This window comes from Embiotoca jacksoni, unplaced genomic scaffold, assembly GCF_022577435.1.
Source record: "Embiotoca jacksoni isolate LCO1_2020_lvr unplaced genomic scaffold, fEmbJac1.0.p SCAF_17, whole genome shotgun sequence".
Taxonomy (NCBI): domain Eukaryota; kingdom Metazoa; phylum Chordata; class Actinopteri; family Embiotocidae; genus Embiotoca; species Embiotoca jacksoni.
In genome coordinates, this window is record NW_027185307.1 from 7921039 (window position 1) to 7947748 (window position 26710).

At 42.8% G+C, this 26710-nt stretch overlaps 3 protein-coding genes across 5 annotated transcripts; 1 reads left to right on the top strand and 2 right to left on the bottom strand.

Annotated features, from left to right (window-relative positions):
- Positions 1–1800: 1800 nt before the first annotated feature.
- On the bottom strand, positions 1801–5530 carry cebp1 (CCAAT/enhancer binding protein (C/EBP) 1). Its single transcript, XM_069151431.1, has 3 exons — positions 5481–5530; positions 4053–4352; positions 1801–3929 (listed from the first exon to the last, which is right to left on the bottom strand). The coding sequence occupies exons 1-3, from the start codon at positions 5481–5483 to the stop codon at positions 3624–3626; spliced, it is 609 nt and encodes a 202-aa protein (XP_069007532.1). The 5' UTR covers positions 5484–5530; the 3' UTR covers positions 1801–3623.
- Positions 5531–5998: 468 nt separating this feature from the next.
- On the top strand, positions 5999–11014 carry ngdn (neuroguidin, EIF4E binding protein). Its single transcript, XM_069151429.1, has 11 exons — positions 5999–6047; positions 6351–6410; positions 6842–6913; positions 7889–8026; positions 8109–8193; positions 8288–8340; positions 8539–8653; positions 8838–9012; positions 9245–9398; positions 9917–9980; positions 10850–11014. The coding sequence occupies exons 1-11, from the start codon at positions 6027–6029 to the stop codon at positions 10867–10869; spliced, it is 957 nt and encodes a 318-aa protein (XP_069007530.1). The 5' UTR covers positions 5999–6026; the 3' UTR covers positions 10870–11014.
- Positions 11015–12252: 1238 nt separating this feature from the next.
- On the bottom strand, positions 12253–26352 carry pabpn1 (poly(A) binding protein, nuclear 1). 3 transcript variants are annotated; one of them, XM_069151432.1, is made up of 7 exons: positions 25856–26352; positions 23001–23109; positions 21635–21702; positions 19967–20073; positions 19354–19441; positions 18327–18478; positions 12253–13017 (listed from the first exon to the last, which is right to left on the bottom strand). In XM_069151432.1, the coding sequence occupies exons 1-7, from the start codon at positions 25988–25990 to the stop codon at positions 12822–12824; spliced, it is 855 nt and encodes a 284-aa protein (XP_069007533.1). In that variant the 5' UTR covers positions 25991–26352; the 3' UTR covers positions 12253–12821. The 3 variants fall into 3 exon arrangements, with proteins under 3 accessions (XP_069007533.1, XP_069007535.1, XP_069007534.1); XM_069151434.1 differs by lacking the exon at positions 25856–26352 and adding an exon at positions 25348–25460; XM_069151433.1 differs by lacking the exon at positions 12253–13017 and adding an exon at positions 14018–14355 and having other exon boundaries at positions 25856–26351.
- Between the last annotated feature and the right edge of the window lie 358 nt (positions 26353–26710).

The window sequence follows — 26710 nt, forward strand, 5'->3', positions numbered from 1 at the left end:
GGATTGGAGCTGCTTCAGTGGGGTTGTGGTGGGGTTCATGTGGTCGGCTGCTGTTGAGTAACTCGGTGGGGATTGGGTGAAATACAATCTTTCTTCACTCTGTGGAGATGTTGCAGTCCTGGGACCACATATTGCCCCACACGACGCTGCGGGACATTTCAACAGACACGATCTCACAAGAAAATCTTTATTTTCCGTCAGAAGACATGTCAGCCTGCAAGAAGTCTTTGTTACACTTTCGCTCTCGTTTGTAAATGAAGAGTTTAGTCCAAGACACAAAAATAAAAAGTGTGTCGTGATCATGAAGTCTTCTTTCAGTCAGAGCATATGTGTCGACCTGAACTCTGTGGTATGATCTGATGAAACATTCAGTCACTGGATGTGCTTCGGTTTAGTTCCTGTTCTCATTTATATAGTGGTGCAGTTATATTCAGTTCAGTTTAGTGAGTTGTAAAATTGAAAATGAACACAATTTCCCAGCTTTGATATCTCTAAAAATGGTTTAATGTCATTTTCTCATTTTCTTTTTTAATAAGCTGCATGGCAGATGTTGAATCTTGTCTTTCTTAAAGTTTCTCAGTGTCAGTGAAGATAAAACAGATATGTTAGTGCTCGGTGCCTCTCGTCTACCAGCACTGTTACTTCATAGTATTTAATCTTGTCTTAGTTTGATGGCATCCTCACATGAGCCTCCCGTTCATTGCAGTATTTATTTTAAGATTTTACTGTTCGTGTATAAGTACTTAAATGGAGCTGCCCCGTCTTATCTGTCCGACCTGTTGTACCCGTACACCCCTCGTCGGTTGCTCAGGTCACCGAACCAGCAGCTTTTTAGTGTTCCCTGAATCCAGACTGCCTCACAGGGCCAACAAGGCTTCCTCAGTGGCAACTGAAACTTTAAAACAGCCTCCTCCTCCAGATCCTGTCATCAACTTCACAGTATTTTTAAATCTCGATGAAAAAGGTGTTTATTTTCTCTTGCATTTCCATATAGGCCCAATTCATGTCCTCGTGTGTTGTTCTGGCTTCTTTGTATTTAAGTATCAGTAAGAATTAACTGGACTTTTGTTTCTAATCAATCCAGGAAGTGTTGACTTGTGGTGAATAACTGTAATGATGTTATGGACACATATATTATCTCAATATATTTTTCCATATGGTTGATTTGGGCTTATTTACCAATTGTAAAATAAAACAAAGCTAAAATGATTTTTTTTTTTTGTAAACAATGTTTACCTGCTGTTTCTAAATGGAGAGTCCAAAAAGAAGGTAAAACATGAGGAGAGAACTGAATGTGTACTTTTTTTTTTTTTTTTTTACTTCTGAATATCATACAAGAGTAAAAAACCAAAAAAAAGTGTCTGGCTTGTTGCCCCCACCCCATCCTCTCTGTCTCCTATCTCTGTGTCCCTTTAGTACCATCACAGCCACAGGAAGGCCCTGGCAGCCCGAAGCACTGATACTATCTCTGCGCTCCTCATCTCCGTCCCCCGCTGTGTCGAAATCTCGCCCATCCCACAAAGGGAAACCACTGGTGCACAACGGTCCAGGGCATGACGTCCGTTTCTGTGGCTAGACAACTTATGGTAAATGATGTGGCAGGCGTGCACCGTGTTCCCTGATGGAGGATGCAGAGGAGAGTCAATGACAACACATAATGTAGATACTGGAGTTATATAACACTGCTTTGCATTGGAAAGAAGGTACCGTGTGTAATCAAAGCTCGGTGGCTCTACAAGTGGTGAAGAAGCACTGAACCTCCATGCTATATATAAAATTGAATGATAAATTACAAGGCACTAGCAATTATTTGTTTATTTGACAAAATGTAAAAATTATAAAACACACTCAGCCACACTTTTTTAAATCTTTTCAAGAGAGAAATGAGACAGCATCTATAGAGACATAGAAACACTTCGGTTTCTTTTAATTTCCTACAAACCGCAGGTTATTTTGTAACTCCGTTGGGCAACAACACTTACAATCAGTTCTGACAACGTGTTAGGTAGTAGTTTAGGCAATGTTTATCAAATCAAATCGCACAATAAAACAGTCTGAGGCACACAGTGGACGTCTTTTTGAAGGGTTTACAGGGACCTTTTTCATGAGTTTTTAGATCAAAACCTGCATTTTCCCTGTTATTATAATAATTATAGTCCCTTTTTATAGAATTTAACTCACTGTTTTTCCATTACTGGTTCTGCACACACTGTTTCACTCTTTTAACATTTGTGTGCTCTAACTGCATTTACAGTTTAGGATATAAAATGATTTACAGGAAAAGCATCGACATTTGCCTTCAAATATATACATATAGCAGTAAAAGCTCCCTTTTAAAAAAAGTTTAGGTGCTTAGTTAGTGTGCAGCATCATCACGACAATTTCAGAAATACTGAAGTTACCTCACCCACCAAATTTTTACTAATAAATTCCCAGACATTGTTATTAAAAATTTTTTTTAAAAAAGAGTATTTTATTTATTTAGCTAGATGCTGTGTAGCCTGTCAATTATATTTTCCAACATAAAAGGTTATTTTCCTTCATAGCAGATGTGAGATTTCGCTACCCGTTTAAAGGTGCGGTATGTAAGATTTACGTCTGTCTTGAAGTACCACTTTCTACCTTAAGAGGCGATAGTGAGTCACTGTAGTGCCCTCAGTCATGTTCTCAGAGTATCAGCAGTTTGTGTATTCTTGTCCTAAAGTTAATCATTGTAAAGTTAAATATATAGACACAGCGGTAAAATGACCAAAAATATGGCGATTAGTTATATAATATATAATACCCTATAGTTTACGTTATCGCTTGCTTATTTCTGTTTTTAGCAAAACCATAGTTGCAATAAAACCATATTATGGCATTTCTGTGTTTTTCTGTACGGTTCGTGTTGCCATTAGCTAAACTAAAGATCCATTTTGAACACTGTAAGTAACATTATACTATTTATTAACAGCTGTATTGCGAGTTCAGCATCAAACTTCATTCCTTTCCTCGCCAAGAGCTGTCTCCAGCAACACCAACATTAACTCTTAACTTGGGTTTATTGTGCCAGGAGCCTTTGTTCCGTCAGTACGTTAAAAACACGCAGAATACGTCACTGTTTCTTCTTCTCGTGTTGGATTGAGGGCAGACTGGATGCTACAGTAACTCACTATCACCTCTCGAGGTGCAGAATGGTCTTACAAGACGAGACGGACCAGGGCTAGCTGGTTAGCATGCTAAGCTCACTAGATATTAGAGACATGATGTCAAAACTGTTATTTCTTAGGTATTTTCAAACGTTTGAAACCAAAGAGCTCACATATTGTACCTGTAAGATGAGCACATGGGGCTCTAAATGAACGACGCTGCCAGTGTGTTATGCTTTCTCTCTTCACAGGTTGACGATATAAAAATACAATCAACCATTCGTGTACCTTTTATCCCCCTAGATATGTTCAAATCTACTCCTTTTGGTGTCTTTTCCATTTTCCAATTTCGGCCAAATGTTTCCCTCTTTTAGCGAAAGTGTGAAAAATCCACTTGAAGGCTTTTGACTTGGAGGCCTAAGACACACCAATAATGACTGTGGTGACAATGATTAGACGCACAGCTGTAAATACAGATGTGGTTATCGGCAGTGTTCAGATGCTGGACTCCCCCGCTGCTCCCTCCTCGGTTCCCTGCAGGTGCCGCTGAGACAGGATGTGTTTCAGAGTGTCCAGCTCCTGTGTCAGCTGTCCTATCCTGATCTGCAGCTTCTGGTTCTCCTCCTGCAGCTGCAGGGCCCTCTGCTGGGTCAGCAGGATCCTCCTGCGGGCCTTGTCCCGGCTCTTCCTCACTGCCACGTTGTTCCTCTCGCGCCTCAGGCGGTACTCCACACTATCCTTGCTGATGCTTCTCTTGGCCACCGGGGCCCGCAGACCGGGCAGCAGGAAGGGGGAAAAGTCCTGCAGTCAGAAGCACAAATATATTTTTAGTTGTGGGGGAAGCAGGACAACAGCAGTTTAGAGTTTCACATGAATTACTTTTTTTAATTTTTTTTTTATCCACCAATCAGACACTCCTGTCACCTGCTGAGTGTTGATGTGGCTCTGGTGGTGGTTTGTGTTCACTGCGTTGGATGTGTTGCCGAGACAGGACGTTGTGTACGGCAGGTACGACAGTCCCATCATCTGCTCCGCCACTCTGTCGTCACCGCCGCCCCTCATCATCCCCTGAGACTGGCTGTATGAGAGCATGTCCATCTGAGACATCTGATTGGTCGCCGCAGCCTGGATGGACGTGATGGGGCTCAGGGTCTGAGTGTGGGGCTGTCCTGGGTACGAGCTCACCCACTCCTGGATGACAGAGGACACCCTGGAATCAGACATCTGGGAGGATGTTCAAACACAGAATTAGATATAGTTTATTCTTTTTTTTTTTTTTTTTTTTTTCTTTCATTTTGCTCTTTAGGGTAAATTTGAACAAGAAAACAGCTGCAGTTATTAGTTTCTTTGCAGATTACAGATTATAAATTTGCTGTACTGTTATAGATAAAGTACCAAAAAATATAGAAAGGAGTAAAAATGCTGTTTGCATGTTAATGAACTGGTAATAATATTCAAACACGTTTTTAACCATCAGTCAACACCTTGAAGAGGCTCATTCTGCTTTCTGTATTGTCTACTTTTACTTCTGATATTTTTAAAACATTTCAAGTAAGAATACAGGACATTTACAAAATGATCGTCCATCACTATGATGAACAAACAGAAATGTCTCGGCCTTACCGGCCTTCTTTTTCTTTATGCCTAAAACAATCAAGTCAGACACTCATGACATGACCATGAACAGGCTTTCAAGAGTACGATTCAGCTTAATTCAGCATAAGATATTTTGAATGCAGGTTAGAAAATACTGGTACTTTCCAGATAAAAGGTTTTGTCAGTGGTAGATTTTGTAATGTTATATTTTTTAAGTAAATTTGATCTCAAAGGATAAACAATGAATCAATTAGTCGAGTTAATCGGCATCAAATCAGGGAATTTGTGTGTCTTCTAATATTATAAATGAGGTTTTGGAACGTTGGTCAGACTAAATAAGGAATTTTAATCTGTAAACTGCAGCTCCTAATATTGTGATGTGATTTAAAAAAATTATTTTCTGACATTTTTTTGTGATCAGTTAGGTGAGAAAATAATCAGCACATTAATCCACAAAAAAAAAAGCTTTCTAATGTAATTTGACAGGGGTGTTGTTAGTCTGAGTAGTCTATGGTTATCTCTATCTCCTTGTCATTCTCCAGCTTCTCGTTTTAAATCTGTGTAAAGCATTAAATTAAGTAAGAAAAACAAACTCCAAATAACTTGTGATGTCGTGTCACTTTTTTCTTGAACTCTGAACAAATATCAAACCCTTTACACTTTGGTTTTCTTTTCAAAGGATCAGTTGTACGCTAATATTCGTTTCACATCTACACACATTTCTCCACACAGTAATTGAGTTATGGCGTGACTTACCATGACTTATCTCTCCTCAAAGTCTCTGAATATTCTTCTGGTTCTCCGCCTAAGACTGTCTGAAAGAAAATGGTGTGAAAGACAGGAGACAGACAGGTACCCCTTTCTGATTATCACATCACTTCCTCTCTCTCCGATTCTTTCTCTTTGACACTCTCTCTCTCTCTCTCTCTCTCTCACACACACACACACACACACACACACAAAGAAATAAACAAAAGGCAGACTAATTGTTTTTGATTCACAGCATATGCACTGCAGATTATTCATAATTTCACAGTTAACAACCAGAGGAAACATGCTGTGTTCATATTTTTTATTAATTTTATGATGATTTATGAGAAAATCAACAGCTATCAGCAGCAGGTCACAGAAAATAATGTTATCACAAAATCAAAGCATTTGAATTAAGACCTCGCCAGTTCCTCACTCTCCTGTAACATTTGAACAATTTGAGCTGGAGTATTTCAACGCGGCAGCCAGCACACCGCGTTCAGTGGGATTTCTGTCCTCCTGCGGCTTCCGTAGCGCACGGTGAACATTAAAATGGCTGCTTCTGTCGACAACGTGAGTACAACCCGGAGATGTTTTTGTTTACAACGTATTTATTTTACCTTTTTAGATCGTGTGTTTTCACGCAGACCGTCCTGACGACCTGACGTGTATAATGCACCCGTCCTTGATACGCGACATTTATAAATGTGAGCTTTTATTTTTGAAGAGGTGGGCTAAGCAGCTAGCCACCAGCTAACAAACATCAAACTATTCATTTTTTTTTTTTTTATTATTACAAAGCAAAGATTTGAGGTGTGGATCGAGTTTACAGGGATTGGTTGTATGTTCCTGACATGGATCTGAACTGTCTTGCAGGATTTAATTGACAGTGATTTGCCCAAAGCTGTGCAGCTGTTGAATAATCTCACCGAACAGGTAACACGTTTTATTTTACGTCATATATTTTATATAATTTATGTACTGTGATTCTTAAATACTCAGTTGGAAGAGATGTCTGCTATAAGAGCATTACATTAGAAACTCCTTTATAAACATTATTATACTACTTTTAAACTGCATCTCTTTATAGTTATATAAAATATATATATCCAGATGTTGGATGTTGTATTTCTCTGAACTGCCAGAGAAGCTGTAGATGAGCCTGTCTCCTCTCTCCTCTCCTCTCTCCTCTCTTCTCCTCTCTTCTCCCTCCTCTCCTCTTTCCTCTCTCCTCTCTCCTCCCTCCTCTCCTTTCTCCTCTCCTCTCTCCTCTCCTCCCTCCTCTCTTCTCCTTTCTCCTCTCTTCTCCCTCCTCTCCTCTTTCCTCCCTCCTCTCTCCTCTCCTCCCTCCTCTCTCCTCTCTCCAGGTGGTCTCAGTCACAAGTCATATCCGGGAGCTGCTGACTAAAGTCAAAGATGGGGCGTTTCAGACCTCAAAGGTGACTGATACCTTCATTAGAGCTGTTCAGATTTACTCTTCCGGTTCAACCTTTTGGTAATTTATTGCATTTTCACGGCAGCACGATCAACTAACACCGATCACATCCTGTTACACGGTGGATAGATGGTGCATGTTCCTTAATAACGTTATGTCTAATCAAATGGTAATAAACTCACCGGCTCCAGAAAACCGGTCTGGACGTGAAGGCCAATTTCATGATTTCCACATCGGCGTGTTCACAATGGCCCCCCAGATGTAAACATGTCATCTGTCCCAAAGCAGATCCGCTTCGTACCCACCGCACGACGACGACGCGTGACCTGAAATGAGAATACAAAATAAAATGAATGCTTATTTTTGACGAGTGGCTGTTAGAGGAGATTTGCCGTTCCACATCTTTATAGTTCCTCATCTGAAGAGTACAAGAACACACAGATGGTGAAACTACTCTCCGTGACTTGGCCACCATCACTTTGGTAGATCCACCCACGTCCAGAATTGTGAAGCGTCACATGCAGCCATGAGGTCTGTTTGGGTTTTAATTAGTCGCTGGCAGACTTGGATTTGCTTAATCTTTCCATTGATGGTGATCAAACACAGCGGGACGTTTCACATTCTCCAGAAACCCTTTCCTGTGTCCGTCCACTGTGGTCGGGACAGCAGGTAACAAACCCCGGCTCGCGTCTTCACGGCAGACCGACGCGTAGTGTGAAATTGTGTCGGTGCGCATGAACGCCGATAAACCTTAAATTGGCCTTTAATCCAGCTGCTTTCATTCTCTGCCGAGTCCAGAGGACTTGATGGACACTTGGGGATGTGAAGAGGGCAGAAGGAGGCAAAACGTTTCCTCTAAACCAAACAAATCCAGCTCTGCACTCCAGAAGTCTACTTCCAAGAGAATATTATTTGTCCCATGTCTGAAGACAGACGGACTCCAGCTGCTTCTGACTCTGTCCGTCTTCTTCCCCTGCAGGGTTTGTCTTTCTTGGACCTTCGGTACCACCTGCTGCTCTTCTATCTTCAGGACCTCGCTCACCTGATCAGCATCAAGACACAAGGAGGCAAAATAAAAGAGAGCGATGCCCTGAACAGAGTCGTCACCATCAGAACAGTAAGATGCGCTAAAGATTGCGTTATTTTGTCTCGCCTGCGTACGTTCTCATCTTTTTTCTTCTCCTTTTTTTTTTTTAAAGGTCCTGGAGAAAATGCGACCCCTCGACCACAAACTGAAGTACCAGATTGATAAACTGGTGCGCACAGCTGTTACCGGCAGTTTAGGTGAGGAATGATGCAACGGCTAAAATATTCGATGTGAAAGACAAACATCGGACTTTCTCAGGCTTCAGTGTGTAACGGTGTCTCCTGATTTCAGCTCAAAATGACCCGCTGCAGCTGCGGCCTAATCCCGACAATCTCCTCAGCAAAGTAAGGCCTGAATCCCAGTTGTTTTAATCCTCTTCTTAATTTGAGTTGCCCAGTTTCTCATTGATTAAACTCATTTGTTGAGCAGTCGCACTCTAATCCTGACATTTGCTTCTTGTGTTTGATTGTGTCAAAGTGGGAAAAGTGAATTTTGCAAACGTTTTCTGACCGTTTTGTCTTTTTACGTGTTTCGTCATCCAGCTGAGTGAATCGGAGTCTGAGACTGAGGAGGAGAACAACTCGGCCTCGGAGAAGAAAGCAGCCCACTCTAGTGGCAAGAAATATGTACCACCAAAGATTGCGCCGATGCATTACGGTAACATCATTTGTCTGTTTGTTTGGAGTTTATGTTTTACTGCTTGTCATAGAAACACTCATCAATATGTCCCACTGTGGCAACTACTTACATTATTTGGAATGAAGCAAACCCCCCCCCCTTAACATCTGTAAACAGTTTGTTTAGAAAAGACATTGTAACGTTGCCTCTCTCTTTCCTCCAGACGGCGACCTGACGGAGGCCGACAAAAAGAAGGCGCAAGTGGAGCGTCAGCGGCGAGCAGCTCTCCGAAGCTCTGTGATCCAGGAGTTGAGGCAGCAGTACAGTGACGCGCCCGAAGAGATCAGGGACAGACGAGACTTCCAGAGCGAGCGGGACAGCCGCGACGAGCTGCACAGGTTTTTACATATTTACTTTATAGACACGGGAGGCTGAAATCTTTTTTGGGATTACGTCTGAAGAGGAAAAGAGGTATTAATGGTGATCAGAAAGTTCCAGGGCTGTTCCTGTTGCACAAAGGCTTGTGTTAAATAAGATATACATTTTTTTTTTTTTTAAAAAAGAGCCTAACATTTCGTATTATTCTTTGTTTGGCAGCTTGTTAAGCAGCAACTGTTTTCTTCTTCACAGGAAAAACTACGAGGAGTCGATGATGGTGCGTCTGAACATGCCGAAGCAGCAGAAGAACACCAGGAAGAGAGGCATGATGGGCATGTCCGGCCAGCTGAGCGGCATCACGCACTTCAGTGACATCACGGCTCTGACCGGCGGCGAGGGCGGCCAGGTGTGTTCCCACAGTCACACTCACAGTCACATCAAACGCTCCATCCAGATGTTGTTCCGTTCGGGTTTGGACAAACACCCGCAGACACGTTACCCTCCGCAAATGCAACTCCCGCTGCGTGTTTTTAAGCGGCCTGGCTTGCTTTAATGTGAAACGATAACACATTTGGGTGACTTGGTTGTCTGGTCAGCAGTTCCAGACAGATCTGACGAGCCGTCCCGTCCCTCTCTGTTCCGTTTCCTGTCTGCTGCCCTGAAAAGTGCTGATGACTGTTCAGCCTTCTTCCTGATTGGCCGCTTGCAGATTGTGGAAAAACCCTTCAGTTAAATGTATGTCGAGAGGGTTTGGAAAAATCCACGAGTTATGTTTAGATTTTGTCCTGAGAAGCCGGAAAAAGCTGTTGCCAACAGGCTCATCTCCGCGCTGTATGAATGGGAGCTTTGTAGCGTTTTATTTTGAACTTAAATTGGTTTCCTGATGTGGCCGCTGGTTGTAACACATCTTCTGTATCGGTGCAGGACGGCGACAACACTCGACCCAAGAAAAAGAAGAAGCTCATGAAGAAGAAAACTAAAAGAAAAGGTGAGGACATTCAGATTTCTGACACTTCTACCGACACAGAATGAGGTTTAGTTAACTTAAACACTGAGGCTGCATCCACACCGATACCTTTTCTTTTTAAAACGCTAAACTTTTGCTTTGTTTACGTCTTGCTCGAGTGGGTTTTGAACCCGTAAAATGCAAAAGTTTTGGAAACATGGCTGACAATGTTTTCGTTTTGGACGGGTGGAAATTTGAGAGGCAGACACCCAGTTCACTTCCTGATTGGGTCTCATCAGTCATGACGCGCCCCTCCCTGACTCGTTAAGCCCCCCCATCACATTGTCCTTTTGTTAAAGAAATTCAGCCATGTGAGTGCCAGCATGGAATCACACATTACAGGTGTTGCTGGCATTGTTGTCGGTGCTAGCAGCCATTGCAGATAAAGTTGCATCTGAATGCGCGAGAGGCAAGTTGTTATCCGACTGATTTGCGTCAGTTCCCACGTTGCAGCGTATTTGCTGACCCATCGGATTCTGTGGCCTGCCCTGATATTCTCATCTGAACCGTCCCACTCCTTCATGCCTAAATCCGACCAACACCGAGTCACGTGACGCGTTTGTTTTATTCTGAAACGGTGCTGACGCCGAGATAAGTTTTTGTTTTAAAATGAAAACGTGTCAGTGTGGATGTAGCCTTACTTTCTTAACTTGATTTTGAAATACACCCCAAAAAATCCCTGCTTTAGTACTTAATTAAGGTTTACTGCACCAGAACTAAGCAACTGATTATCATAATCAAATAAGTTAGTTTTCAAATTTTTGTCTGAAGTCCCCATTTGGATAAAATGCAGCAATTAAGGTCCCTTTACAGCTCATTTAATCTGAATAATCACGTGTTTTTCTTTGCAGCGTTCAAGAAGCACAGATAAACCTGCAGCGTCATGTCCACTGATGGAAGAAGACAACATGACGAAACAAAGAGGATCTTATACCAACAGCGGTTGTGGTTTTTGTTTCGAGTTTATTAACACTGTACTGCCGTTATAAAGTCCAATACAAAGGGAGACTCTTTCATTTGTCATGTTATTTATCACCGTTAGAGGGCAGTCAAGTGGCCTCCTTGTTTGAGAACAAAAAAAACAACTAAAAACAAGGCAGCCAGATGACAAACTGACCACAACACCAACAGCGTTTCCACACCGATCAGCCTGAACAGGTGAAGCAGTACGTATAACTGCGGTGATACGGAGAGCTGTCCCTGATAACTTTTCCCAACCCAAATCATTTAAATGGAGGGGACAAAATAATAGGAACACCTCTCGGTACTAACCTAGTAGAGCTCAACAGCACCACGGCAACCATGAAAATAAATCGGCACCTCTCAATCAGACTGAATAACAACTAAACACAATTCAGAGGATTTGTTGTCGGGCTGTTCTGTTAGTTTGTGTGTTACTGGGTGAGAGGTGGCGAGCCAACTCTGTTAATGAATGATTCTCATCAGCCTTTCTGCCATTTTGATGTCACAATACAGAAAACACAGGGGCAATTAACAAAGCTGATGATCTGTGATGTATTTCATTAATATTACATTTCATTTAGCTGACGCTTTTATCCAAAGCGACTTACAATAAGTGCCTTTCAACCATTAGGGTAATTAATGAATGAATTAATAAACAGTAATAGAAGTGTGTGCGGTGTGGTCTGTTTAACACATTACAATGTCTGGGGTCTAAATATTAAAATGTTGAAGGTGCGACTCTCTCAGGCTCCAAATCAACATGATTTGCTGCCAGGATGAAGTTCCCTTCTGATTACTAAGATTTTACCCAATACAAAGACAGAACATGTAAATATGCATTTTTGCACACTGAATCCAAACATGTTTTTGTCCCAGTGTACTCACATGGACATGGAGAAGCAGTATGTAGGACAGTGGAGCCTCTCTATGTTGGCAGACTACTGCTGGACACTAAAGAAGGATGTCCCCGAGAGCAAATATAGGCACAAATCATACACTTGTACATTTGAGAAGTTCATACATGTCATAATAACAGCTCGATTTATAATCAAGTATTATTAACATATACTATCCTCAGATTAAAATTCAACATCAGAAGGATAGAAGGTCCACCTGGTTTTGTTTTTAGTTCTAATCGCTATGCTTTTCAATCACAAGACTATTGATGCTGAATGATTTAATATGAACAAATACTTGAAGTTCTACTTTAGTACATATTCAACTTGATCACTTCTCGAGTCTCCGACTACAAGTGCAGAATAATGACTCGGAACAAACTCACGCAGACTCCTTCTCATTTTTACACAATGTCTTTATTTTTTTTTTTTTCCTAATTACAGACTCATGGGTTAAAAATAAGAATAAAAAAAGGAAAACATTTGTTCAAACCCACTCCCCCTTTTCAAAAAGAAAAAATGTCTCCACACAAACCCCACCCCCGTCTTTCCCCGCCCTAAAATAACAGCTCCAGCCCACCTTTTATTTTAATTAATAATCAATGCTGTTAGCTCATCAGCCTTCCTCAGACAAGCCGTGACTGCACTGCGCGTAGTCGGAGAAAGGGGCCACCTTAAGGTCCTGCACTGTCCACCCCGAAAAACACCCTCGTCTCTGGTCCTGCCTTCCTCAATCTCACGCAAACTTGCCTGCCTGCCACTCAGCTATGTTGGCTTCAGCTCTCTGTATAGAAATCATGTGTTGTGTTGTGTTGGCTGCCTGTTAAGTGCCATCTGTACTGTAGTGTGCTGTGTTGTATGTTCAACAGGTGTGTGTGTTTGTTGACTATGTGTGTGCGTGTGCATGTGTGTGTGTGTGTGTGTGTGCGTGAGGTTTGAAGTGTGAAAAGGACTAAAAGCATCATCAGCGTTTGCTGTTGTAGTAAATGCCCCCCGCGGCAGGCCTGTGGTCGCCCTGCCCCCCTCCCCCGCCTCCCCACACCGACAGGATGGGGTGAGTGTGCATAGCGGGAGCAGAGAGAGAGAGAGATGCTGCGGAGACAGTGGGGGGGGCCGGCGCCACCTGGGGAGGGGTTGTCAGCCTCCACTGGTCCTGAAACCTGAAACGACAAGAAGTGGTCTAATATACAGAGAGAGGAGGGGGGGAGGGGAGGGGGGGGGGGGGAGACAGGAGACAAGGTGCACAGAGGGAGGGGGGGGGAAGGGGGGTAGGGGGGAGGAGGAGGAAAAAAGGGGTGGGGTGGAGGGGTTGCACGAAAAATAAAAACATTGATGCCTGTCGAAAGAATTTAAAAAAAAAAAGAGCTGCTGCCATGCCCGAGTTGGAGGTGACGAGTGTGGATGAGTGTGGTGGGGACTAAATGAAACAACCCCCCCCCCCCTCCCCCCACTAGACAAAAAAATAAATTAAAAAAAAAACAACAAAACAAATCCTACTGAACACTGAAGGTCCATCACTGTCCCGAGATCAGGGGACAGCGAATAAACACAATCCGTGGTGGGATGAGCCAAAGAGGAAAAGGAGGGAGGTGGGATAAGAAAGCAGGAGTTATAAAAAAAAAAAATGCAGAGGGAGGAGGAGGAGGAGGAGAGGGAGGGGGGGACAGCATACACAGGAGGGGTTGAGAGGGGGTCAGGGGGGTGGGGGGGGGGGGGGGTAATGATATACTCCAAACCACAAACTCAACAACAAATAGCTAGTGGAAGTTTCACATGTATGTTACATTCAAAAACAAAAAAAAAATAATGAACAAGTTTTTTTTTTTTTTTTTCCCCCCTCTCTTCTTGCTGTCCCCCCCTCCCCCTCCCTCTCTACCCCCCACTGTTTTTTTTTTTGTTTCGTTTTTTTTTATTTTCCTCTTTTGGGTGGTGGTGGAGGGTGAGTGGGTGGGCTGTGTTGGAGATGGTGTGAAAGCAGGAGGTCACAGCCAGACCGAAGGAGACACATCTGCAGCCTGAGATACCATCATCTTCTCTCTTTTTTTTGTTTTTTTTTTTCCTTTTGCCCCCACCGCCCCCCCCCCTCAAAAACCAACAAAAAACAAAAAGAAAACTGCCACTGTTTTCTCCCCCCATCCCATCCCATCCCATCCCCCCCCACCCAACCCAACGGCCAACGTTATACCTTACCAGGGGTGACCGCATCAACCTCTGCACACGCACGCGCACACACAATCTCACACTGCGGTCAGTCAGTCTCTCTGTCCAGGAGACGGGCTTATTTTTTTTTTTTTGTCTTTTTTTTTTTTTTTTTTTTCTCTCTTCTGGGGGTCTCTTCTTTTATTGTTGGGGAAGGGGAGGACTTTCTTTCATTGAGTGTGTGTGCATTTTTTTTTATGGGAACAGAGAGGGGGAGAGGGTTGATAGTAAAGGAGTATTGGGGAGGGGAGGAGGGTGTTTAGTAAGGGGAATACCACGATGTTGTTCGCCCTCGGCCCCTGGAAAAGAGAGAGAAAAAGAGGGTGAGTTTTTTTCTGTTTGGCTTAAGAAGACGGACACCAATTTCCTGGTGTGATATAATAATAATAATAATATATATATATATATATATGTGTATGATTGCGGGCAGAGGAAAGGGTCCTAGAAGTAAACTGAACGGGGAAAGAATATACTGATATATATGTATAAATCTATATATATAAATAAATAATCAAACAACAAGATGTTTCGGACAATGTTCACAAATAGACATACCATCTTAAAGGTATTGTGCCTTTGATCAAAAAAGGTTTCGCTTTACAACAAATCAATGTGGAAGAATAGACGGGAGTGGTGAAAGAAGCTGAAAGCAGCTTTGTCAAGAGAGGAAAAGTGTTTAATTTCCAGATATTAGGATAAAATGATTAGTGTGTGGGTGTGAGGGGACAGCAAAGGCACTCTCTCTCCCTCTTTCTCTCTCTCTCTCTGTCTCTCTGGGCGAGAGCCGCCTCTGGGGTCACTGTGGGGAAAGACCTTGAGGACAAACAGCACCACACATAAACCCCCAAGCAAGACACAGTGCACACAGACACAAACACACACACACACACATTTGACGGGTTTTTTTTGGGGGGGTGGATGGGTGGGGGGCAACTGCACACTCGAGACCTGATACATACAGGAGGGGAGGGGAGGGGGGACGACAAAAAAAGCCAGCAAGCCTCTCGCACATCATCTCCCGCTTCTCACACAGCGCTCAGTGGCAACAAACACAAATAAATAAAGGTCACACCGGGACTCAACGTCCAGCGGCTGATGGGCTCGATGCTGAGGTCAGGCTGCAGTAATGAACCCTCGTTTCTGGGAGTGAAGCTGAAACTGAGCTGGAAGGTGTGCGTGCGTTGTGTGAATGGGGGTTCATGTACATGCAGGGACGTACACAACATGAGCGGAACGAGAGCTTCGTCCACATCCTGGATACAGCATGTACGTTCTGGCTCACATCAAAATCCTGGCTTTTCACCGTGGCAACGTGGGAAGACGACAACAGTGACGTCAGAGGACGCAACGCCGGAGGAAATACTTTTTTTTTGCAGCCTGAGGTCAATTTCTCAAGTGCATGTTAACGTGGAGGCCGTGATTCGTTGCTCCCTGGCTGTCAGTCAGGGTGCAGGCATTTTTAGGCGCAAGACAAATGCTGCCGTTTGGCTGTGCTGTCCTTTAATACGGTTAAATTCTGGCAGGTGAGCCTTTACTTCAGCGTGCACAGAGGACAGTTGCCACGGCCTCGTTAAAATGTCTTGGAAGACAAAGCCAATCAGAACATGCACGTCACTTGAACCGTGCCTCAACGGTCACAGCCAAACACTGTAAAATCTTCCCAAGCTCACAACAGGTCAACGCAAAGATTTTGAACTGACTGCAGTTTTGTTTGCTTGTTTACTGTGGATATTTCCCCACAACAAGACAAGGCACCGGTGAAACATCTGAGTCCAGATCTCAACCCGGTTCTGTTCGACCGAAGCGAAGTCTGAAATAGATCAGCGGTGAATTCCTGATGTAGCAACCGGACTGCTCCTCTGCAAGAAGTCATCAAGGCCAGAACAACTTTCCACATGCTATCCTCTGTGGGGTGATGAGTACACATTATCCAGCCCTGTTGGATAATGGCAGGCTACTCTACGCAGTTATCAGTAACACCCAAGAGGGCGGTTTCTATAATTATGAGGACAATCCCTACAACCAATTTACTAAAAAGGAAACCACAGAAATCATCGGTCTGAATGCGAGCAACATCTTTAAAACATCAGACTGCTAATATATGAATTTAGCAGAGATTAAGTCACTGTATTTTGCCTTCACCATCCTCTCACATCAAACAGACACAACTTTAAATGGGTCTTCACCTTCAAACCCAAACCAACAAAAAACATTTAAAGCTTTTAAAAGGCAGCCTGCTTATAGGCTCGTTTGCACAGCAAACTGCCCGCTGCTACCACCACTTCAGACTCCTGGAGACTTGATTAAACATCAGAACTCCCTCAGCTCCTCCCAAAGTCTTTGTGTGCCTTGTCCTGCAACGCGGGCCAAATCCCAGTGAGTGAACTGGCAGGGTTAGGGTTTCTTGGTATGTGTGGGAGTGGCTCTAGTAAGTACACGCACTGATTAGAGAGATTCTGACCTTGAGGTTCAGACACTTTCTCACACAAAGGAGTGAACAGAGATGCAACCCTTTCTTCTGGTTATTTAAGGGCTGCTTCTCTGCAACATTGTACAAATACTGGAGTCAGCAGCAAGGGCAGAAAATGAAACAAGAGAAACACACGGGATAAAATTGGGGCTTGTCAGAAGAACTTGGCAAACTCGTGAATTGTTGCAGCATCTTTCTTCTGAAACGTGTTCTTTGTTAAACATTAAGTATTAAGGAAGAGCCAAGGCCTGAAGGCTCCAGATGCTTTGCAGGAGCAATCAAATCAGAATCTCTCGGTCTTCTATCCCAGTGCATGTGTGAGGAAGCTGGCATGCTGATCAACGTGTTTGGCACCACACCTCCTTTCTCAGGCTCAACAAAAGAAAAACAAGATGGTTCCACAGATAGAGCTCCACCGTGGGCCTGCTATGGAGTTTCTTTTGAGATTTATTGTAGGCAGTGAGAAAGCAAGGCTACAAAAACTAGCCACAGCTTATATAAAAAGATACAGGAGGTGATGTTAAGCATAGCCAAATCGACCTCTGATTAGTTTTGCATCATTGAATTTCCCCAAATGTTGCATCTCTATTTTCAAGATAAGTCCAAAGTGTCTTTAAATTTGTGCTGAGAAAGCCCTTGTGGCCTTGCAGCAGAAACTGAACAACAAAGACTCACAGGGTCCCAGTGCGGAGCTCTGAGGTGAGGCCCATCAAAAGATCCTGGCTGATTCCTCAAACACTGTAGAGAGCAGCCAGAATCTCAGTGCACAAAACTGATCAACACCAGGCTTTCTCTGTGGGTCTCCATTTAACTATGTGATGGGAGACTCTACTGAGGATTTAATTGGTCTATCAAAACACCACAATCATCACAAGGTTTTCCACTTGCAGCAGGTTGTGAACATGCTATTGATGAGATGGAGCAACACCCACTGACGCGAGAAATGCCACAGTAAAGTGAAGCAGTGCTACAGACCAACCCTCTCCGCTACGCAAAATGGTTTGCATTCTCCCAAAAACGGCCCAAAACAAATGAAACCCATCAGGTGGAGGTGCTGCAGCTTTGCACCGGCTCCTCTCGGTTACCATATCAGTTTACAGGAGTTGCACTGGCACGGACACAGCTCCAACTCAGAGTGCACGTGTAGCCTGGGAAGAACCAACTGATGTGCACTGAGTCGGTCTGCCTCCATTGAAATGGTCATGTGATGCGACATGCAATGAGGCCCTCTGTCCCGCAACCAGCGTGGTGTGATTTCTGACCTGGCTGCACGGCATGTGTGCGCACCCGTGTGTCTACTACAATCTCAATTACGACAGCCATCTAATCGAATAACACAACGAGATACGATTTTAATACCAATAAATATATATTAATAATTTTGAACGGCTGTAACACTACACCCATTTTTGCACGTTGTCCTTTAAAGTGCAACGAGTGGACACCGTCAGGGTTACGTCCCCCATCCTTTTCTTCCAGATTGCTAAAAGCCAAAACAATACAAGGAGGGGACAATAGTAATGCTATCGTTGACAGATCATTAAGTGCCACCACAGGGCATTTTTAGTCCATTTGTCCTCCCGTCTCAAATCACTACATTCCTCTTGTGTAATGAAAACAAAAATAAATTCCTACGTTTCATCTTTAGCAGCAGCTTCTAAGTCTGGCAGGTCGCGGTGGTTTCTGGTGTTTGTCCTGTGCCCCCTTTCCTTTGAGTGCCCACAGTGACTGGGATGCGGTGCATGCAGGTAATATGTTCTCCCCCGGTGTCACAAGTGAGATGTCTCGGCGTCAGCTCACCTGAAGGCCCGTCCTCTGCCTCTGGGTGGTGTGTAGCCACTGTAGTAGCGTGCACGCGATGAGAAACTTCCTCCCCGTGATCGGAACCGAGCTCGGGGAAAGCCGCGGTCTGTGGTGCTGATGCCTGGTCTGTTTGTTCTCTTAGCGCCCACCTTCAGGACAAGGGACAGTCATATAAACAACAAAGTCCAGACTGTCCATGGTTGTGTTTTTAGATGTAAAGAAATCCATTGACAGTCCAATTAATTGTTAGTGGAAAAGAAAAAACATAAATCCCATTTAAAAAAAAAAGAAGAAAACTTTTCTTTTAGTTTGGAAATGTAACATCTGTTTAACTTCCTATGGTTGATGTTTTTAAATCAGGGCCTTCAGTCGTGTGTCGTAGTGACAAAAACAAATAAAACCTTTCTATCTTGACTCACCAGTCTCAACATTGGCAAAACTTCAATCAGACAAGATATAATCATTTAAAACAAGCTGCCATAGAGACTCATTTGAATGCAACATACGTATGGCTACAGATAAAAATGAAGGCCAGACAAGATAACCACATTTCTATAGGACCATTTTATAAAAGACACTCGGATTTACAAGATATCCACTGAACCAATCAGGGCAATCCTACCAAACCAACTCGGAACAAAGAAAGCAGTTTTTGCCTTAGTCAACCAAAGCACAGACCTCAGCTAAATTTAGCCAACACTGCTTCTTTTGTGAATGCTTTTTTTGGTAGTTGCAGATTATTTTGGTCCCATTTAGATCATTTTGTAAATGCAGTATTCAAGTTGGACAATTCCCAACAATTCAGCTACAGTTTCCGATCACAAGGGATAATCTTGTTTCAGCTTGCTCTTAAGGGAGAATTAAACGGTCACATTGCCCTTTTCTTCTTTCCCGACACAATGGTGTCACTTTTCATGCCATACTGATCTGCGACTTCTGAGATCTCCATGTCAAAACCACCCAGCTGCCCTATATTCAAGCATATGAATAGTTTTTAAAAAGCTGAAATGTGAAAATCTCTTACCTTTATCTGCCTCCCTCTGAAAAGGGACTCATCCAAAGCCATGGCTGTCCTAACAGACTCTTTGTCTGCAAACTCAATATAGGCAAACCTGCAGAAATGAAAAAAACAAAAACAAAAAAAAACAACAACATTCGTTTACAGAAGGACTCAAATGCAAACCAAAAGCAGCATCAGTACCTTGAGTTTTTATGCAAATATTACAAATAAATAATTGGTAACAAATTTCCTATAGATGAATAGTTTGTATACAGTGGAAATCCGTTCTGGTGAGTCAATGCAACTTTCATAGAGAAGATAAACTTTTCCTGTTTGCTGAAACGGGAAAAGTGCCACGAGTTTGACATGTTTGACAGCGGTCCGTATCTGGCAACTATAACTACGAGGCCTGGCTTTTTTTAAAACATCAGCAAATCACATTTCAACCATCCAGCACGAGTGGAACTTCGGGAGGACTCCGTCGTTTCTGTAAATTCTTAATTAAATCAGCCCATACACCTATTTCAAGTATATATTCATTATATATTTGCCAAGATGATGATAACCTGTCATTCACCCCTCTACATTCATTCAACCACTGCATGGTGAAAAGGTGCAACATTATATTGGTTCTTACCCCTTGGGATGCCCTGTGTATTTGTCACAGAGGATGGTGACTCTGTTTACTGAACCGCAGCCATGAAAATGAGCCTCAAGCTCTTCTGCCGTGGCACCGTAGTCCACCTGAGAAATTAGAGTAAAGAAGGTTAAACATCAAGACAGCTGCATCACCCACACATGAGCATGTGCACAAGAAAGGAAAAAAAAAATTAAAAAGAGCAAGAGAAATGTATATAAATAAATATGTAACTCCCTTAAGAGTTTTTACAACAAGCAATCGCAGTATATAGCTATGATCTGACACAGAATCAGGTTGAAAGTCAAGTCTACTGGATCTGGGAGGTCAAAGAGTTACATTTCCCCCAAAACCTCATTATAAAGATAAAGAAATGTAAATGTGAAGAAACATTATATATTCATCACATATTAGTAAATAAAATCTTACAAAATGGGAAGAATATAGGACAACTTATATTCAGTCTTATAAACAGGCCGTCCTAAGAAGTGTGCGTAAGAAGGGCGCCACCGAGGGAGGTCAACGAAAGACCGATGGAGCAACAGGTGGGAGACGCTCTGTACAGAACAAGTGTTGTCTCACCAACATTTTGGCAGAGTGACAAAAAGAAAGCACCCAACACTGCAGTTGGGACTGATTTTCCAGCAAGACAACAAGCTGAACGAAGTAATTAAATCACTAATGTTAAGAGTTTCTGGAGTAATCTGAGAGGAAATACTTAAAAACAAACACAGTAAAAGTCCTGGAATTATAAAAACCTAAACACAATCAAGTATTTGTCCCAGAACAGCCCGAAGGTAAAAAGATGAAGCTAATCGATGGACTTCAGGCTGGGTGTCGGTCAGACCAGTAGCGATACCTGGACTTACAATACCAGAACTTTTTATTTTTTTTTTTCAATATCAATGTTATAAAACCCACTTTCAGAAAATGACATTAAATATTAAGTTACAAATCTTAGTTTCATACAGGTTAGAAGGAGAGAGCGTAAGCCAGGTTATTTTTTGCAGCTACAATTAAAAGATGTACCATAAAAGCTTCACACGCTATCAGAAGTGCTAGTTACTAGCCTGCCTCTTGATGTTACCTCAGCTCAGATAGATACGAGGCCAGACATTAGTTGAAAAGAGTAAAATAAGGTGTTCTGTAAGATTTTAACTACATAAGCTGAAACCGAGTGACTTTATCTATGTGGGCGGGCTACCCAAGCAGAGGCTACTGTTTAGTGCTGCGGGTCACTGACACCAATCAGATTTACTTCTGTGTAAACAAAGCAAAACGAATACATTTTAAAATGAAATATTGTTGGTGTCCTTACAGCGTTGGTATCAAAATGTGTTATTTTTTTTTTATGTTAGACACTTCAGAACCAATTTAGTTGTAGGCCAGAAAAACATTAAAAAAAAAAAAAAGTTGAGTACCCAACCCTGGATGGACTCAAAAAGAAGAAATCAACTGACTGCTCAAATCAATAAAACATACAAAAAATATCAAGAGGGTTTTCAAACAGACCCTGTACATTATGAATCAGTGGCAAAACTTTATTCCCCCCCCCCCCCCCCCCCATAGCTTAATTGTGTGATGTCATCTCAAACACGGCAATAAGCATCAAAAAACAATGTGGCCAAAATAGCATCAGTGCGAGACAACAAAGAGATAGTTACTCACATTTCCGACATAAATAGATCTTCCATCTGCCTCCATCTTTTCCTCGATGGACATGATGACGGGGCCGACTGCACAGAAGAGAGCGAGACAGCTCGACATGAGCAACTAGATATTTCATTTCAACCCAAAATGTTTACAACAGCGGTCTCTTTAACTATTGTGAAATATATACACATATATAATATTGTCTGTGGAACTACCAGAAAGGCTGAGTTGGTGTATCAAATACAGATATAAAGGTGTTAGAAAAATTACTCAGTGGCTTGGTTCAAAATCAAACGTATCGGACATTTATTCTTGCAAGAAGGAGCAAATACATGTACTCTCAAAGAAGGATGTCCAGCAATGCTCCACGTCACTCCTCCGTAGGGCAGCTTTTATACAGTGTGACAAACCGTTGACAGTAACCCCCATTCCCTTTGTATGGTAATACTGAGTTGGTTGTAGGTCATAAGATAAGGACACAGGGGAGTCATCAATTAGATGTGGGAAGTAAAACAAAACGGAATCACTTGTAAATAAGAGAGAAAACAGAAGAGACTTTCCGGAGCCACAATGCAAAACAAGAGGAAGAGACAAATCCTTTTTTCCATCAAAAGGCAACATGTAATTTCATCACTTAAGTTGATACACCAGAAACAGTGACTGAAAAGTTGTGGTGAGTATTTCTTGAGCAATGCATAACTAATTATGTCATGATTATAGTCATTCTCTTTGTGTTGTATTTTTGCTGTATTATTGTTTAGCTGATTAACATCCCCCCTTTCAATCTGTTTATTATTAAAGTCTGAATAATTTTTTTTAAATTTTTTATAAAATATAACTTGGTTTGTGAATTGAAGGTTAAGTAATAAACCTTTCAAACTATTTTTGGATAAATGTAGTCACTATTGTTAAATTGGAAAACAAACATGCTTTGAAAAACAAACTCGTGCACCAGTTATTGAATGAGATGATGTATTTCAGCATTAAACTAACTTTTGAAGCAACTTTCTGACTCTAATCGCCTTTAATGCATACAATACAAATAATAACTATTGGACAGCGTGAGTCTTTATACTAATAATTCCACCATTGTACCAATGTTATAACCATGCATTAAACTGTACCATATTTGAATCTACATTTTAAAGTTGGTTTGTAGGACCTGGTTGAATGATGTTAAAAGATTTACAGTGTGAGTTTCTTTCTTCTTTTTTTTTTTCAAAGAGCAAAAACAAGCAGAAGATGATTTATTTTAATATTATTTAGGAGGTTCTTCTGTCAGTGGGTGATTTGACAGTAGAACAAGACAGAAAATGTGAACAGATGGAGAGAAAGAACTGGTCTACTGAAAAAGGAAAAAAACAACAACACCCAAACGCACCTGGTGGGGGGCTGAGATTCATCTGTTTCTCCACCTCGTTCTGTAGCTCCTTCAGCTTCTCTGCCTCTTCCTCCATCTCTCTCACCCGGGCTTTGATTGCCTCCAGCTCCTGCAACACACACACACAAATCCCAGTTAGATCTGTCAGTCCATCATGTGTACCGCTCACTAAAACACGAGTCACAAGAACCATAATCAACCATCCACTGTGAATTACTGTTAAGGTATGCTCCTAAGAGATGAACCAGCTATTAAATCAATAACAAACGTAGTCCTGGTCATAACCACAGTAACAAGTGCACATGAGGGAACATAGTACAGTAGCGAGGATACGCTCGACTTGTGATGGTGCCGTCATCAAACCATGACCTCAATCTAATAGGAGGCAAGTATGCACCTTGGTTTTTTTATACAAACCGAAAAGAAAAAAAAAGGCATAAACCGGAACTACATCGATCTAAAAATGTACCGTCTGTCTGGTCCTGCACTTTCACTATGGTTACACTCGCTCTCACCCTCCACATTTACATTTCTTTTCTACCGTCGAGCCTAAATTTGGCAGTAGCCGCCTCCTACTACTTGATAGCTGAACTTAAAGCTATTAAAAAATAGCACCATTGGGCTTATGGCTTGCTTGAGCAGTATTCATTCCATAATGTGTAAAAGTTATGAATTATAACATGCTCAGTGTTAATTTATCCTGTCACTTCTTGATGAGTGTAAAGCCACAGTAAACAAACACAAAGCTAATCTTACCAAAACATTCACTTTATATCATGTTCAAACAAGCTTATTTTTCTCTGTGATAAATACAAACAATTCTGTCTGAGATCACATAATTTGAAGGCGTCACTTTGGCCTCGTGCACTTGATATAGGGAATTTGTGATTTTATTTTGACAGTGGACACACTGGATATATAATTAGCAAACTAATCAGCAAGAGATGTATTTGATACCACCAACACAATTGCGTCTCAACAGAGTGTCTTGGAAACATTATTGGAAGAAGTGATGACGATGAGATCTGAGCTCAGATCAAAAAGGTAGAAACCTACAAAAGAAAAGCTGCCAAAAAAAAATAATAATAAAAAAATAATTAAATATTTTCACGTTGAGCACTGGGATGGCTGTGCCCTCACGTGGGAGCGGACCCTCCTGTTTGACAGTGGTGCACTGCAGCACAGTGGGAGTCACTCCAGCTCCATCCAGGGCTACTGCCGACGCTGACAGGATGTATAATGGAAAAGCTCTTTGTACAACTGGATGTGGCGACACGCTCGGATCGTTTTAAATTCACATCTTCTCACTGGGAGATAAAACTGCAGTGACATAATGCACATGATGATAACAGAATTTTATATATATATATATATATATATATATATATATATATATATATATATATATAACAAAAATAAAAAATCAGTCCCCTAGTATCTATGTGACTGATAACCCAACATTACATATCAACAACCACTTAGCTCCATACATCGAGATCATAGATATTATAAAGGAGTAATCCACATTCAAAGCAGAGTTGTTGAAATAAACCATCCATCGCTGACACGTTGTGGCTCCTAGTTTTTTTTTTTGTCGCATATTTAGTGCAAGCTCTTTCCCTCCCCTCCCTTCTCTCATTCTCCTTGCTCTAGCAAAAAAAAAAAAAAAAAAAAAAAAAAAAAAAAACAGTGAAGGATGCAAACCCAGCCCCTCAAATACCGCAGCCCCAAACCTCCTCTCCGTTTGCATGCCGGGCTCTCACCGCCTCGACGACCGCAAAAACCCACCTGGACGTGCCGGGTAGACATCCCGGAATGAGCACTAGGTGTGCGGGTGGTGGACGACGACGACCACCGGGCCGACCGATGCCGCGGCCATCGTTCACGGATACATCTAATGCACGTTTACGACCCAAAGTGAAACAAAGATGGTCACAGGTGCATGTCCGCCACCTCCACCCGAGCTTTGTTTAAAAAAAAAAAAAAAAACCTGCTAGCTCGTTAGCCAGTCGACGTCCTGTTACCACATGGTAATAAAAGACAGCGACCAGGCTGATGGTCGTCGGGCCTCAAGCAGCTTTCTGGTACAAATGCAGCATTTTATTTTATTTTTTTTTAAATTTCGTGACTGGTGATCACGGTTTATTTTATCTGCAGCACTTGATGCTGGTGTTCCCGATACGCTAACGTTAGCCTGCTGCCTCTCGGTCATTTTGCATGTGCGCACACACACACACACACAACACACACTATAACACACACTATAACACACACTATAACACACACCGGCGCCTCACATGCAGCAGCAGCCCGTGTGATGATAAAGGGAATAAAAAGATGTCATTACCGTCAGCAGGTCGCCTTCTTTAAAAAAGGAGGTAGACTCGCACAGCGGCGGCTAATGGCGGCGGCCTGTCCTCCCCTCGCCCCTCACTGTCTCCTGCATCTCAGTCTCGCATTTTTTTTGCGACAAGGATCCCCCCCCCCTCTCTCCCTCCCCTCCCTCCCTCCCTCCCCCCCTACCAACGGCTCGAGCTGCTCCCTGGCGCAGAGAAACTGGCGTCTCCGTTGCGCCAAGATGGCTGCCGGCAACCACGCATGTCACCACCCATTTCTACTGCACTGCGTGAACCACAATGGCGGTTAATATCGACCGGGCGATAGCAGTAACGCAACACGGCATGTGACCCACAATTTGTGAGGCGGGGAAAAAAAACAAAAAAAAACAACAAAAAAAAACCAAACAAACAAACTAAAACACATCGTTGGGCCGCTTTCACTATTCCGATGCGGTCGCAACGTCGTCTCGACACATACACGCGGCTCTCTCTGCCGAAACAATGTCCTTCACTCACCGGGTCTTCAATTGCGGCCTCTCCTTCTTCTAACCCCGGTTCTTCGTCACCGACACCCGGGTCTTCCAGCTCGGGATGTCCGGGGTCTGAATCTAGTAGGGATTCCTCCGCCAGTCCGTTACCGAACTCCGCCATCGCCCTGTTCCAGCTGTACCGACGTGCCTCGTGGCCAAACCAACGTTGCAGGCCCCGACTCACACACGAGGGGGGAGAGTGAGTGAGCGGGGCGGCGGGAGGAGGAGGAGGAGGAGGAGGAGGAGAAAAAAAAAAAACGGCGGAAAACGCCGCTTAGTAAAGTTAAAATGGGGAATAAAACGCTCGCTTCACACCTAGCCACTACTCAAAACAGCGTACCGCGATTAACGGGGACTACTATGTCACTCGCTACCTTTAGACAGTGGTCCTAGTTAACGACAGAGAACCGAGTTTATTTACTTAAATGTGTATATAAAAAAAAAAGGCGAGGACTCTTCGCGAGCGGCGGCGTCCCTTCGGTTCAGAAATGGAAGCCGGGGGCGGAGTCATGTAGCACTGCGGGCGGAAAACTCTCAATCCCATTGGTCAACAGATGATTCGAGGCCAACCTTTTCGGCGTCTGCCGCCTTCCTATTGGATAACCGAGCAGGAGGTTCCGGTCCTCAAATCGCATGTGGGCCTTTAATTGGATTACGTTTCTGTCAATCATATGTCCATCAGTCATTAGTAAACTGGCAAAGCCAATTGTTCAGCAAATTAATTCAAAGCATATTACGGTGTGCTATATCGTATAATAGTCTCTCTCCCCCCCCCCAGCGTGACCTCAGTGACCTTTGCTTAAATATGCCACCCAGGTAAAACCTTAAGATTAGCCTATGG

Coding starts and splice junctions, on each gene's coding strand:
- cebp1 (XM_069151431.1), bottom strand. Junction 3,930..4,052: donor GCCACATCAACACTCAGCAG/GTGACAGGAGTG, acceptor TTCTGACTGCAG/GACTTTTCCCCCTTCCTGCT.
- ngdn (XM_069151429.1), top strand. CDS start 6,027: ATGGCTGCTTCTGTCGACAAC. Junction 6,914..7,888: donor GGGCGTTTCAGACCTCAAAG/GTGACTGATACC, acceptor CTTCCCCTGCAG/GGTTTGTCTTTCTTGGACCT. Junction 9,399..9,916: donor CCGGCGGCGAGGGCGGCCAG/GTGTGTTCCCAC, acceptor GTATCGGTGCAG/GACGGCGACAACACTCGACC.
- pabpn1 (XM_069151432.1), bottom strand. CDS start 25,990: ATGGCGGAGTTCGGTAACGGACTGGCGGAGGAATCCCTACTAGATTCA. Junction 23,110..25,855: donor AGGCCGCAATTGAAGACCCG/GTGAGTGAAGGA, acceptor TGTGTGTTGCAG/GAGCTGGAGGCAATCAAAGC. Junction 18,479..19,353: donor TCAGAGGGAGGCAGATAAAG/GTAAGAGATTTT, acceptor CTTGTCCTGAAG/GTGGGCGCTAAGAGAACAAA.